The sequence below is a fragment of the Neofelis nebulosa genome, chromosome 8 (assembly GCF_028018385.1).
Source record: "Neofelis nebulosa isolate mNeoNeb1 chromosome 8, mNeoNeb1.pri, whole genome shotgun sequence".
Taxonomy (NCBI): Eukaryota; Metazoa; Chordata; class Mammalia; order Carnivora; family Felidae; genus Neofelis; species Neofelis nebulosa.
In genome coordinates this window covers 104,373,130-104,387,129 of record NC_080789.1, presented here as the reverse complement: position 1 = coordinate 104,387,129, position 14,000 = coordinate 104,373,130, and the positions used below count along the sequence as shown (strand labels likewise).

Genomic DNA, 14,000 nt, shown 5'->3' with positions numbered 1-14,000 from the left:
GATGTCTAGTGGGAAGGAACTTGGGCACAGGGAGAAAATTGGAGCTGTGACAGTCACAGCTGCAGAGAGACTGATATGCTGAGGCTGGGAGTCAGTCTGGCCACTGTCTCCTACTGTGATTCCCAATCCTAGTTTGCCCTCTCAGCCAGTGTATACAAGATGATTTGAAGTTTGAAGGCTGCCTTCACCCAGAGCCTCTGGTTGGCCTATGGAGGAGTCAGGGCTTCTGACTTCCCAAATGAGCTCACCATGGTCCCCCAAGGCCCACCCCCTACATTACTCAATTCTTTCCAGGACACTGGAAGGTAGGCAGATGTGCCAAAGGCTGGGTTTTCTGAGCCCTTCCAAAGGCCCTTTCTTTGTGGTGTAACCAACTTTAATAGCTTCCACAGACACACCTGGCTTCCTATGCTGGCTCCTATATGCCCATATGGGGACCTAGAGGGTTTGTATGCATCTCTGTTCTTTCACAAGACCTGCACAGTGCCTTGTTACAGCAGATGTTTGGTCAGTATTTATGGGATGTAAAACAACACCCCCATGTAGCTGAATGCCTAGAGATCATGGGCCACTGCTGTTTCCCACTCTTGGGACAGGGCACACCTATCAGATAATGGGATAGTGCAAGTCCCATATGCGAGAGGCTGAGCTGGGCTGACAGCCTTTGGGACTAGGGACTGGTCCGTGGTGACCTCTTTGTCTTCATTGTTTGACTTGTGGTTATCAAGGTGAATGGCCCCCCAAATCCATTCACCACCTTGCTTCATGAATGCAATGCATGGTGCATGGTAGACACTTTTTGTAGGTTGGCAGATGAGAAAAAGGTTTTAGGAATCTTGTAGAAAAGGAAACCTTGGAGTCAGAGCTAGGAGTGCAGAAGGATCTTATCCTGATCATGTATGCTGCCTGTACCAGCTAGGATTTTTTCTCTTCTTAATACCTTTACATAAAGATTGGGGTCAGCTTCATGCATGGAGCTTTCTTCAGCTCTAGAAGTGACTGCACAGCTTCCTAGGCATGGTGTCCTTCTGGGTAAGTGAGGCTAGATAGAGGTCATCTTTGCTTTGGTACCATTGACTGGTCACTGGAGTGTAATACTTGGATCGCACATCCTCAGATGAGGGCCAGTCACAGAAGTAACTCCTCCCTAAGCCTCTCTCCCCAGGTCCCCTGGTGCCTCCAAAGTCCTCAGAGAAGGAGGCTTCCAGCTTCTCTCCCCAGCCTAACCTCATTCCCCTCTACCACCTTCCCTGGGGGGCTTTCTCAAGCGAACCCTTTAGCCTTTCTCTGAGCAGATGGTTTCCACCTAGAGTGTCAGCCTCAGCTTCTTTCCAGAGGTCTGGGATATTTTTTTTTTTTTACCAATATTATTATGTTTTGCTGTTTTCAAAATAGTACGTGTCAATGGCATACATTTTTGAAAGTATAAACAAGCACAAGAAAGGAAAGAATTAACTGTTTGTAATCCAGCGCCCTGTCATAATTGCCACCAATTCTGGTGCCTTCCTTGAATCTCCCCTCTTAACACACAGGCATGAATAAGTTTTAATTTTAAAAATGTGATCACACTATTCTTCTCCCACTTGTTCTCCTCAGCCCACGGTTTATCGTGATCACATTTCTCTTATTAACCACTCTTCCACAATATTATAAGCAGCTGTATAGCATTCTGTTGTGTGGATGTACCACAGTTTACGTAAGCAGTTTTGTTTTGTGGAACCTCTAGATTGACTCCTATTTTTGTGTTGTCTGCCATGATTCTTTCCTTAGGATGAATTCCAAAAAAAGTAATTACTGGGTTTAAGGATTTGTGGCTTTTAAAGACTTTTAATGCATTTTTATCAAACTGCCTTCCAAAAAAAAATCCTCTCTAGAACTGTATGAAAGTACCTATTTTTCTGCAGCCCTTAAAAATGCAGTGTTTTAATAGTTTCTGGAGGAGTCAAGCTTATTTGGTAATTAAAAGTTTTAACTTTTTGTTTTAATTTGAAGCTGCCTGATTTCTAGAGAGATTGAGGCAGAGAGAGGGAGACAGAATCCCAAGCAGGCTCTGTGCCATCAGCACAGAGTCCGATGCAGGGCTTGAACTCATGAATGTGGGATCATGACCTGAGCTGAAGTCAAAAGTTAGATGCTTAGCCGACGAATACACCCAGGTGCCCCTTCTTTTCTTTTTAAAAATTTTATTCGAGAGAGAGAGAGAGAGAGCGAGAATCCCAAGCAGACTTCAAACTCAGTGAAGAGTCTGATGTGGGGCTCGATTCCACAACCCTGGGATCATGACCTGAGCTGAAATCAGCCATTGGACACCCAACTGACTGAGCCACCCACGCACCCCTTGTGTTTATTTTCATTTGAATTGACTGGAAGATCCTTTGTCCAATGCTAAATGGAAGATGTTTGCCTTTCTCTTATAGGTTTATAAGAGCTCTCTGCATATTAAGGATATTCACTTTTGTCCATATATGTTAGACATGTACTTCTCAGCTTATCATTTGCCTTTCTATTTTACTTATATTTATTAACTGGAACTGCACTACTCTCTGCTTGCCTGACATCTTTTCTTAGATGACTCAATGATATTTCAAATTTCACAAATCCAAATGGAAACTCATTATCCCCCCCCATCCCACCTGCTCTTCCTGCTGACTTGCTTATTCCTGTTAATGTCACCACCATTTTGCTAGTCACCCAGGCTTGAAATGTTGAAGCCATCTTGGGTTCCAACATTTCTCTTTCCCCCATATCTCATCAGCTACCAACTCCTGTGGATTCTATTTCTGCAATTTCTCTGGCAGGCAGGCCCTCTAATACAACAGTGTTCAGGTTATCATTATTTCTTGACTGGACTTTGAAAATGGCCTCATAATATCATATGCCTCCCCAATCCCCAGATCCTTGATGTGACATTTCTCCTCCTTGTCCCGCCTGTACACTGCCACCACATTAATCTTCCTAAAGTAGAGCTCAAACATAGAACTCTCTGGTTACACACCACCAACAGCTCCCCATTGTCTTGTATTTAATTACAACCTCTTAGTCTGGCCTTAATTTCCTTTCAATGGAATCTCCCACTATTTTGGCCAAGTTGCTCCTCAAACAAGCATGCTGCTTTCCCACCCCTTTACATTTTTTTCAAGCTATCCCCTTCTCTCAGAATTCCCTCCCACCAGCTCCACCTACCAAAATCCATTCAGAAAGCACTCCACCTACCCCACTGCCTATCCCAAGCGCTTCTGATTTTTAAAATGGAAGTGAATTCTCTCTCTTTGAAACCCCTACGACAATTTGCTTAAGTTTCCCTTATAAAGCAAATCCTATTCTATCATCTAGTGGAGCCCTCAAAGGTCTTATATTCCTATCAGAAATCAGAGACCTTTGAGGGCACTCTTCTTATATGTCTGTTCTTCCACAGGACCTGCACAGTGCCTTGCTGCAGTCAATGCTCAGTAGGTATTTATGGAATGAAAAGCAACATCCCCAGGTAGCTGAATGCCTAGGGATTATGGGCCACTGCTGTTTCCCACCCCACTCCCAGCCTCCTGGGACAGGGTACACCTATCAGCTATGGGCAGAGTGCCAAGTCCCCTCTGCCAGAGGCTGAGCTACGCTGACAGTCTTTGGGACCAAGGACTGGGCCACAGTCACCTCTTTGTCCTCATGATCTGTAGTCATTGAGGTGAAAGGTCATCAGATCCACTCATTCCTTTGCTTCATGAATGCAACGCATGGTGCATGGTAGACTGTAAATTGGCAGCTGGGAAAAGAAATCTCACAGACCTCATGGAAAAGGGAAACTTCAAATCAGAGTTGAATGGCAGCTAAGGGGTGCCGGAGGCTCCTGGGACCCTGACCATGCATGCTGCCTGGACCAGCTAGGACTTTTTTTCTCTTTAATATATTTAAATAGAGTCAAGATTGGGGTCAGCTTCATGCACAGAGCCTTCTTTAGCTTTAGAGGTGACTCTGCAGCCAGCATGGGAGTATGCAATTGACACAGTCTATTTTTAGCCTCCCAGAGACTGTGACCAACATCCCAAGCTGAGGGTGGGCACACCTGCTGCATTCTAATGAAGCAGCCCCGATTGCCTCTGCCAGCCAGCCGGGATCTCGCCGACCTCAAATCTGATGTTGCTAAACTGGGAAGTCTGCTTATTTCCCAGAGGCTGTAGCCTAGATACACCAGGAAAATGGGACCATTACACTCCCCTGAGCTCACTGCCTTCCAGCCCAGGGCACAGGGCAGTCTTGGGGCTGTATGAACAGCATAATGAAGAGATGGAATCCCTTGGGTTTCTTGATCTTGCTCTGTCCTAGGGTCTCCCTATTTCCCTTGATGGGAAGAAGATTAGTAAGTCTGAGCTGATTCAGCTCACAAATGAGAAAATTGAGGCACAAAGCAGGGAAGTGTTTATGTAATCTGAATAATAATTATAATGGTAACAATAATAATAACAACAACAATAGAGCTTACTATTGCAAGGCAGTGTTCTAATGCTTCATGTACATGAACTCACCCAAACTTCTTGACCACTCTCTCAGATGGGTTTTGTCATGATCTCTATTTTATGGAGGAGGAGACTGAGGCCCAGTGATGACAAATGACTTCTAAAGGTCATTTGTCAGCCACCAAACAGCAGGGCTGTGTTTCAAAGCCAGGCAGTGAGGCCCCAGGATTTACCGTGACACCTGCCTCTCAATATCTATTTTTAATTTTACTAGAGGCAGGATTGGGATCCAGGAGTCCCAGAAGACCAACTACTGGATAGTACTCCTTCTCTATTTTTAATTTTTATTTATTTTTAAATTAAAGTTATTTTATTTTTGAGAGAGACGGCAGCAGGGGGGAGGGGCAGAGAGAGGGAGACACAGAATCCCAAGAAGCTAACAGCTGCTAACAGCATGGAGCCTGATATGGGGCTCGAACCCAAGACACTGTGAGATCATGACCTGAGCCGAAATCGAGTCGGACGTTCAACCGACTGAGCCACCCAGGTACCCCACTATATTTTAAACTTCTGTCCTGCTTTGAAACCTTTGCTGTGCTGCTCACACACCTGGATTCTTACACCCCAGGGAGAGAAGGTTCTTCTCCTGGGATGACTACCCTTCTGCAGTCAAGCTGAAATTTTGGGCCCCAAAGCTCCCTGAACTTCTCTTTCTCCCCTTAGCCTATAGAGGAAGAGGGCCTGGCTGGTGATTGGCAGCTGCAATGGGGTATAGAACCAGGCTGCATGGTGGGGCTGGGAACCCAGAAAGAACAGTGATTGGTTGTGTGCAGGCAGGAGGCCACCATCAGTGTGGGTATTCAAGTTCAGAGTAAACTTCTGCCAAAGTTCAGAATAAAGTTTACAGAAGCCAGGAGGGAAGACAAGAGGTGTGAGACACCAGAACCTAAGATACCTGCCTCTGTTAGTGGGGAGGGAGGGCAAGTGCTGCCTGCTGGGGGAGAAGCCCAGAGACTCATCTAAGCATGCAGGTGGGACTCAGTTTAACAAACACCTATTATGTGCTAAGCCTTTTTATAAGCCCTTCACAAATACAACTATTTAATCCTCAGGATGATTCTAGGAGATGGGGATCATTTTATTCCCCTTTGAGAGATGGGGAAACCAAGCCACTGAGAGGTTAATAATTTTGCCTAAGATTGCATAGCTCAGAAGTGGCAGAGCTGGATTCAAGTTTCAGCAGACTGGCTCTGGAATCTACACTGCAGCCACCATTCTATGTGACGCTATACATCTTGCCCTTTAGTGAGTGTTCGCTATTCGCCTACTGTTGTCCTCATTTAGCAGATATGAAAACTAAGATCTGGGTCGGCTCAGGTCGCCTGACTATTAAGAGATGGAATTAGGTTAAATGGACGTCTTTTTTGGCTCCTCAGTAGCATGGCATCTCTCCATAAATCATGGCCCTCAGTGGGCCTTCCAGAAGGGTCCATTCGTCCCTTAGGAGTGGCTGCTGTGGCAAACTGGAACCCCTGAGCTCAGAGAGGGGAGGGAAGCAGGGGTGACATCTCAGAGGGCAAGAGCTGGTCTCCACTGCTGATGCCAGACCCTTTATTTTCCCCCTCAGGTGAGCAGTGCCCCCCCGCAGCCCCCTCAGCCCGTCGCCCCACCCAAGCCTGTGCAATGTGTCCATCATGTCTCCACGCAACCCAGCTGCCCAGGACGGGGCAAGATGTCCAAGCTGCTGAACCCAGAGGAGATGACCTCGAGAGATTATTACTTCGACTCCTACGCTCACTTTGGGATCCACGAGGTAAACCGTGAGGAGCTGGTGGCAGAACAGGGCAGCTCAGCCCTGCTGTTTCTTCATTGTCCTCTGAGGCAGCCTAATGTGTTCATCTGTCTACTGTCTTAAAGTGGGTTTTCCTAGTGGCTCAAGGCCCCTGGCCCTCCTTCCCTCCTGTGAGCCTCTCTGGGAGAGGGTCAGGGCCAGGCCCAGAGCAGGTGAGTAGCTGAAAGCATGTGTCTGTGTGTTTCTCAGCCAGAGAGCAAGGGGTGCTTAGGGTTTCCTTGTTTTACGGTCCAGCGCCTGTGTCTCTTCTTGACCCTAAGCTCAGGTGATCCAGGCGGACCGATGTCCTTGTTGTAAGTCCTGGCTCTGCAGGAGATGCTCTGCAGCTCGAGTCCTAGAGGCTGAGAGGACCTCCTGGAGGCCATGACATCAGTCTTTAGGCAGGCCTGAACATGAACCCTTAGGCCCTAGACCAATGAGCACCCCCAGGGGAAGAAATGCAGGAAGCTTCCTTGAAGACCTGGCCCAGGTCTGTCACCCTGATTGATTCTCAGGAAATTCTTGTGTCTAAATGCTTGCCTTATACCACAGCAGGGAAGATTTATGTTAGCTGTAGAACAGAGCAGAGCTTCCTAACCAGAAACTTCCTGGCTGGGGTTGGGCCCCTGCCCCCATCACCTCCAGCATTTTCCTAAGCCAGTCAGGTTGCAGAGTGCTTACTCACTAACTGGGTGTTTATTCAGTGCCAGGCATTGTTCTAAGCACATTATACGTATCATTTCATTTAGTCCTCCTAAGAACCCTATGAAGAAAATATTTCTATTATCCCCTTACAGTATGAAGAAATAGCGAAAAAGGAATGAAGCCTTGCTTGCTTTGTAAATGCATTTTCAAATAAGTCTCAAAGTTTCTGTTTCAATCAGATGCTTCTGTAAGCCCTCCCTATATCAAAATGTCATTGCCAGATGAGTGTTTAAAAATAATAGCCAGCACTTTTTTCCTTTTTTTTTTTTTTTGAGTGCTTACAACATGCTGGGTGTTGTTCTGAGATTTTACATTATTGGCTCATTTATTCCTCAGGTCAGCCCTATGAAGTTGGTATTATTATTTGCCCCCAAATTATTTGTAATTATTTGTTTTTTAATAAGCAAAATCTTTATTATTTAGTATTTACCCCTTTTGTTTATGTTTTAACATCATATATTCCTTTAAAAAAAAAGCACATTGTTCTATATGCCACCCAGCCATCTACTTATAGAAGTAATACAAGTTCATTATAATGAACTTGAGGAATACAAGAAGATTATTAGTCCCCAGTTTATACATGAGGATGTAAGACCTTAAGAATCCAGATCAACTTACATTCTTCACTTCCTTTGCTTACAAGGTCACAAGCTAATAAATGGGAGAGCTAGAAATGAAACCTTCACATTTGGGGCCCAGGGCCTTCATTCAGAACTTCCATGGCATACAGATTTTAAAACAGGTCTTTCGTTCTTCCTGGAAATTTTGATTTTTTTCCTGCTGGTTCCTTTGCAATTCCATGTGGAGATAGAGAGTGAAGGAAGTGTTCCTCAGTGAAACCTAGACTCAGGGCCCTGGCCCATTCACCCGAGAGAGACTCAGGGTTTGGTCTCCCAGGAACTGCTGTCCACATAAAAGTGTTAACTGGGGCCTGCAGGGGAGGAAGACTGGGTCCTGTGTGTGTTCTGGGAGTCCTGGCCCAGAAAGGCCTGGGCCAGCTGAGCCTGCCATTCTTGGTGGCTAAGATGTCATCTTTGGGCAGATAAGTGAGCTGCTGTACCTTCCCTGATCCTGTTCTCCATGCTGGTGGGGGTTGGGGTGAGGTGGTGCACTGAGCCCTGTCCTAGGCCTGTGAGAAGTTTTGGGAGGCAGAAAGGGGGCATCTTCAAGAGTTCACCCTGTCCCTGATTCATGTGACAAATTCTAACAGGCGTGTGGCTCTGGGTACCTATTTCAAGGCAGATTCCTAGGAAGAGATGCTAGTTCCCCAAAATGCCTCCCCTTGGGCTTGCCTGGAACTCCCCCCTACCCCATGAGAAACCAGCTAATTATGACATGTACCTGGTGCCTGTCCTTCCCCATCTTCAGGAGCCATTCCTCCAATGGAGCCTCCTGTGACTGACTTCTGGGACACCTCCATCTGAATGGCTACATTCTTGCTGGGCCACAACTTTGGCTCCTAGGATGTGCTCTCCTGTGCTATGATCAATCTGTGTAATTCCTTCAGGAATTGCTTCCCCTGCCTCTAACCCAGGGCTTGATGCACTGTCTGATTTTGCTAATCTGATCACTCAGGTGATGTCTGGTTAGCACATCAATGGGCATACCAGAAAGTATGATCTCCAGCAGGAGAAGACACCAAGGGTCATCGAATAAATACTATACCAGCTTTCCTCAATTTCATGTATTGATAGAAAAACCTAGTACATGAAACATTGGTAGAAAATTAGTACATGAACATATATAAGCATTGTCCAGAATGAGCTAATAAACATGGAGTAAATGACCTTCAGGTCATATATAACATTTTTTTCCTTAGTAACCTGACCTGGAATAGTTTTAGCAACACTTTGCATCTGGAAGTACTTCTGATGCTTAGCTCAACTGACACTACTAGATTAAATCCCTCCTACTGCTGCCATAGGCCATCTCTAGATCTGGCTTCTGGGGAAATGCAGAGGTCTTCAGTGTCAGGGTGGCTACCTAGGCTTCCTTCAACCTTGAGGCTTCCCTCCACCCTATTTGGTCTCCAAGATCATCTGGTATAAAAAAAAAGTAGGGGGGCATGTGGACGAACTCTTAACATTGTTCTTTGCAGAGACAGGGCCTGCTTGTTTCTCATTATCAAGCACCAGGGATCTCCGTTCTGTGCCAGACAGCTCGCAGTGATGCCTTTGCCTCCTCAGTCTGGACAAGACCCATACCTCACCATCCGGAGCCGAGCTGGCCGTTTGGCAGTCTTCTCCCATCATTAACAAGATGCTCACAGGGGCGGGCAGCAGCACCGCCAGCTTGCTGATTAATAGTGATCAGTGAGTGTTTAGGAAACATGGTGTGGGATGGATTGGGTTTGATTAGTCTGTGAATACGAACAAGAGGTGTCAAGTTTGGGAGAGGGCACTGCTTGGGGCTGGAGAGCACAGCAAGAGGTGATTCTGGATATTTCTATACTTCCATTCCATGGCCCCATCCAGCGATGACTCTGTACTCAGCCTCCAGAAGGAAGACTGTGGCATTCTGTCACAGGGTGTCTCTGAGAGGAATGGAATCTTGAACAGGAGAGGAAGTGACAAATGTGTGCCTACTGAGGCTTCTGTTTAGACGGGAGGAGGCCAGGACCATGACCTCCCAAATCTCAGCTCTGAATTCCCAGCATCTTTGACAGTTGGTCCTGGGCTTGGTTTCTCAGCAGCCAGAAGACTCCCTGCCAGTGGGGCTGTGTTCCCAGCCCCCAGCTCTGGATGCCCATCCCACTCCTGGCCAGCTCTCTTCTTTTGACAATCTTGCTGCAGGTTCTTTTGAAATAGATTCTTCAGGGCCTCATTTCCCAGCAATTAGTCAATGTGCTGTCATGTGTTTATTGGCAGGGAAACTGGGAGACAAAGGCATCCACAGCTGGGGGCTGGGAATTGTTTTCAACAAAGAGTGACATGCTCTTGTCTGAAATGTCTGGAGACTTCTTTGGGCTATTCTCTCCTAGGGATGATTAAAGCAGGGGTGGAGAAAAGGGAGAGAGTTTCCCTTTTGATGGGTCAATCAGGGGAAGCCTTGCTAAGTCACAACTCGTCTCCCAGGACTTGTACCTTTGGACCTAACTCCTGTGGTCTGGAGCCTTAGAGGGAAGAAGGGGTCAAAGAAGTGATGGAAGGCATTGAATCAAAGGTGGGATGCTGGGAACCTCTTCTTTAGCAACAACAGAATCTGCCGAAGTACTGGACCAATCTAATTCCAGGAGGGCAAGCACTAAGGACTTCCAGCTATGGCCATGATGACAAACCTCCAAAAACTTTGCCATTATTTTGCTTCCATTCCTCAACTACTGCTCACCGTCAACTGTTTCCTTGCATGGATAAAAATGGTGACAGCTGTCACAAACAGCCAGAACTAACACTTTTGTAACACTTACTACATTTATTTAATCATCACAACAACCCAATGAAGTAGGTACTGTTATCATTCCACCTTCAGCAGGGGAAATTGAGACAGGCTAAATGATGTTCTGGGTTAGGGAGCTCAAAAGCATGGGAGCTATGAGTTGAAGAAATAGATGTGAATCAATTTCTAAGACTGATAAAAACAACAACGAACCAGCAACCCTCTGTATTGATTTTCCCAAGCAATAAAACCACATCTGGAACAGCTACTGCAATTGGAATCTCCAGCTAATGATGTTTATGATAATCTACAGTCACTCTCCAAGATCTGCCTCTGTCTTCTGCATAGGCAAACAGGTCACTTAATTGGGGATGTGGGTCTCCTGGAATTGGTGTCCTGAACTAATGGGTCTCATGGAATTAGTGTCAGTTCAGAGCCAGGGTCCAATGATCCTCCAAAATTTGTTTATTTTCCTTTCTCCAATGCAGTCACACTGTACTGTGGTAATGGCTGCAGATCCTCTTGGTGAAGACTTGAAGAAAGATTAACAATATCCATTTTTGGCAATGTAACAAGGGTTTTCTTCATGGAACGTGGCCTTTCCTTCATTCAAGGGGTTCTGGTTGTTAACTGGCTCAAGTCTGGGAATCAATTGAGGGGCATGACTCTAGATTTTGGCAATTCAAAACAGACCTCTGTTCACTGGACCTATAATTTTTCTGCTTACACAGATCAAGTAAGAATTCAGTATGCTTCCCATTTATTTATTTTCTAGAGACACTATGATCTCTTTTCTAGAGACCTATGGCCAACACCACATATCTCTGAAATCAGACTGTTATGAATACTGCTTTGGCTCCAAGCCCTTTGCTGTAACCACACCCACCTAGTATATGAAGTTAAGTGCTGTGGTTTGACCCGAGCCTCCCCAGAATCCCAGGTTGATATTATTCTTGTTGCATTTAGGGATTTAAGTTTGATGGTAGCAGTTCCCATTGTAATTTATGACCTATAGGAAAGAGAAATCACAGAGGTCTTTAAGGTTGCTGGACTCCCTTTGCAAACTTATTTTTCATAGCTGTGATGAAAGGTCTGTTCTTTGGCTTTGGTGAGTAGGCCTCACATGACAAATACAGTCTAACATTCCAATCTTCTAAGCCTTTGGATACCTTCCTCTTCAACATATCAACGAAGTTCAGCATTTCAAATTTCATTTAGAGAAGGGTAACCCTAGGTCCATGTTTCAACTACCCAACTAAATCAACTGTTAGAGACATTCTAAGCCCCTCAAGCTAAAACAGTGAATACACAATTTCTGCTTAATGATCCTGTATTGATAAACTTGGCCCCATCCAACTTTATCCCTCCATGTTGATCCCACAGCCTTCATACACATCCCCATACATATTCCCCAGGATTCAATCTATATAAATGGGAAATATAATGTAGCTCTTTTGGTGTATATCATACCTCCTCATGAGTCACATTTTATACCTCACGCTTTGGGGTTTGCTTAGAGTTGAATCTTGTTATATGGTTAGCAGCAAAGAGGGCAGGGGTAGGTCCTGAGGAGAATCAGTAGTACCTTGCAAACAACTACCTCAAGGTAGGCCAATATGGTTCTTCAGGGAAAGGAAAACTAAATCCCTCAGACAGGGGTGGAAGATACTTCTATTGGCAAAGAAGATTCTGTAATTTAGGAACTTCAGACCCCACTTTCATCATATGTTGTCTATGTGTTCCAATTCCAATTTTCAAGATCCTGTTCCTTCCCAACAGATGCCTCACTTTAACAAAAGAGGCCTTGCAAAGATGGGAATGCAATTTGTGTTGTAATCAGGTACTTGCAGGATTAGACTCTGGATTTAGGTTTTAGAAATCTTGGCTCTGGCAGGGGGCCTGGATGGCTCAGTTGGTTGAGCATCTGACTGATTCTCAGTTCAAATCTTGATCTCAGGGTCTTGAGTTTGAGCCCCATGTTGGGCTCCATGCTGGGCATGGAGCCTACTTAAAAAAAAAAAGAAGAAGAAATCTTGATCCTGAACCTACATGAAATGTTTTTGTTTGTGTGTTTGTTTTTCCCAGAGAGGTCATAGAACCTTTCAGGTGCTATACTCAGACCCTGAGCTGTGAATTTAAACCTCTGAGGTCATTTTCTTTCTCCCAGTTTTTTAGAACAGTTAGTAACAACCAACCAACTAACCCACCCATTATACTTCTCATGTTAACTAAAATGTTCTAAGGAAGCAAATACTTGGTCAACCAGAATCTGGTTTCCATAGGTACTTTATTAGAGATATGTAAGTAAAATTTAAGTAACTCCTTTGCCATTTCATGTTATTGATGACAAGTGCCCTCCTTATCAATGGCAATAGGGTCATTAGTGCCTCCCTAACAGTTTCCAGAAAACTCAAAACCTATTCAGAGCACACATCCTTATATTCAGGAGATATTCTTGGTACCATATTCTGTATCAGTCAGAGTTCAACTATGGAAGTAGATCCAGTAGGAGATTATATATCTATATCTATATCTATATCTATATCTATATATCTATATCTATATCTATATATCTGTATACATATATGTATATATACGTATGGCTCATGTAATTGTGTAAGGCTATTGTCTCCATGTCTGATATGATGCTTGAGCTTGAAGTCCATAGGGCAGCTAGTCAGAAAGGAATATGAATGTAAAATAGGGGGAAATCAGGAGTAGCTAGAACCAATATTCACAAGCTTGAACCCTATGAGGACAGACCAAAAGACATGTCCATTCTATTGCCTTTGACTTCTGTGGTGGGCATATCCTACAGAGGCTGGGCATTTTATCATGAAGCTAAATACATACACCTGTCCCAGGAGACAAAGAAACTGAAGAAGGCCCAGCTTCTGCTTCATGCCAACTAAGCGAGTCAACACATCATCATTGACAAGTGTGCACTACAAAATGATTTCTGCCCCCTTCTACCTTCCAAATCTCATAAGAATCTTCTTTGGGACTCACTTTAGCTGGTGACATAGTAGAAAGAGAATTATGGAAATTCAGAGTAGCCTGGCCAAGGTGACACATTACAAAATTGTCATACACGTGTGCACAGAGCATTAAAAGCATCAGGCAAAATCTATAGGACTAGAGGGAGAAAAATACAAATCCCCAACCATGGTTAAAGATTTTTCTAAACACTTCTCCCTTGATAATTGATAGAACAAATAACCACACACAAAATTAGTAAGATGTAGAAATCTGAACAATTCAATCAAATAACTTGACCTACTTGGCTTTTGTAGATCATTGAATTCTCAAGGTAAAGAATACACACTTCTTTTAAATATACATTGAAACATTCACTAAGATAGATCCTATGCCAGGCAATAAACAAATCTTAACACATTACAAAAGATTGAAATCATGTAGAGTATGTTATTTTGATCATAATGAAATTGGAAACCAAAAACAATAAATTATCTAGAAAATCTCTAAATATTTGGAAATTAAGCAGCACTGAAAATAGGACCAGAGAAGGAATAACAAGAGAAATTAAGAAATAATTAAACTGGGGGCTTAGTGGTTTAAGTGTCCAACTTCAGCTCAGGTTATGATCTCATGGTTCGTGAGTTCAAGCCCTGCATCGGGCT

At 44.4% G+C, this 14,000-nt stretch overlaps 1 protein-coding gene across 6 annotated transcripts in view; it reads left to right on the top strand.

The window, feature by feature from the left end:
* The window catches only part of PRMT8 (protein arginine methyltransferase 8), a 98,187-nt gene that overhangs the window by 35,903 nt on the left and 48,284 nt on the right, over window positions 1-14,000 (top strand). For all 6 annotated transcript variants that reach the window (XM_058744009.1, XM_058744003.1, XM_058744008.1 and 3 more), the window contains one exon: window positions 6,076-6,261. In XM_058744009.1, coding sequence (XP_058599992.1) covers window positions 6,076-6,261 — 186 coding nt within the window. The remainder of the gene's footprint in view (window positions 1-6,075; window positions 6,262-14,000) is intronic.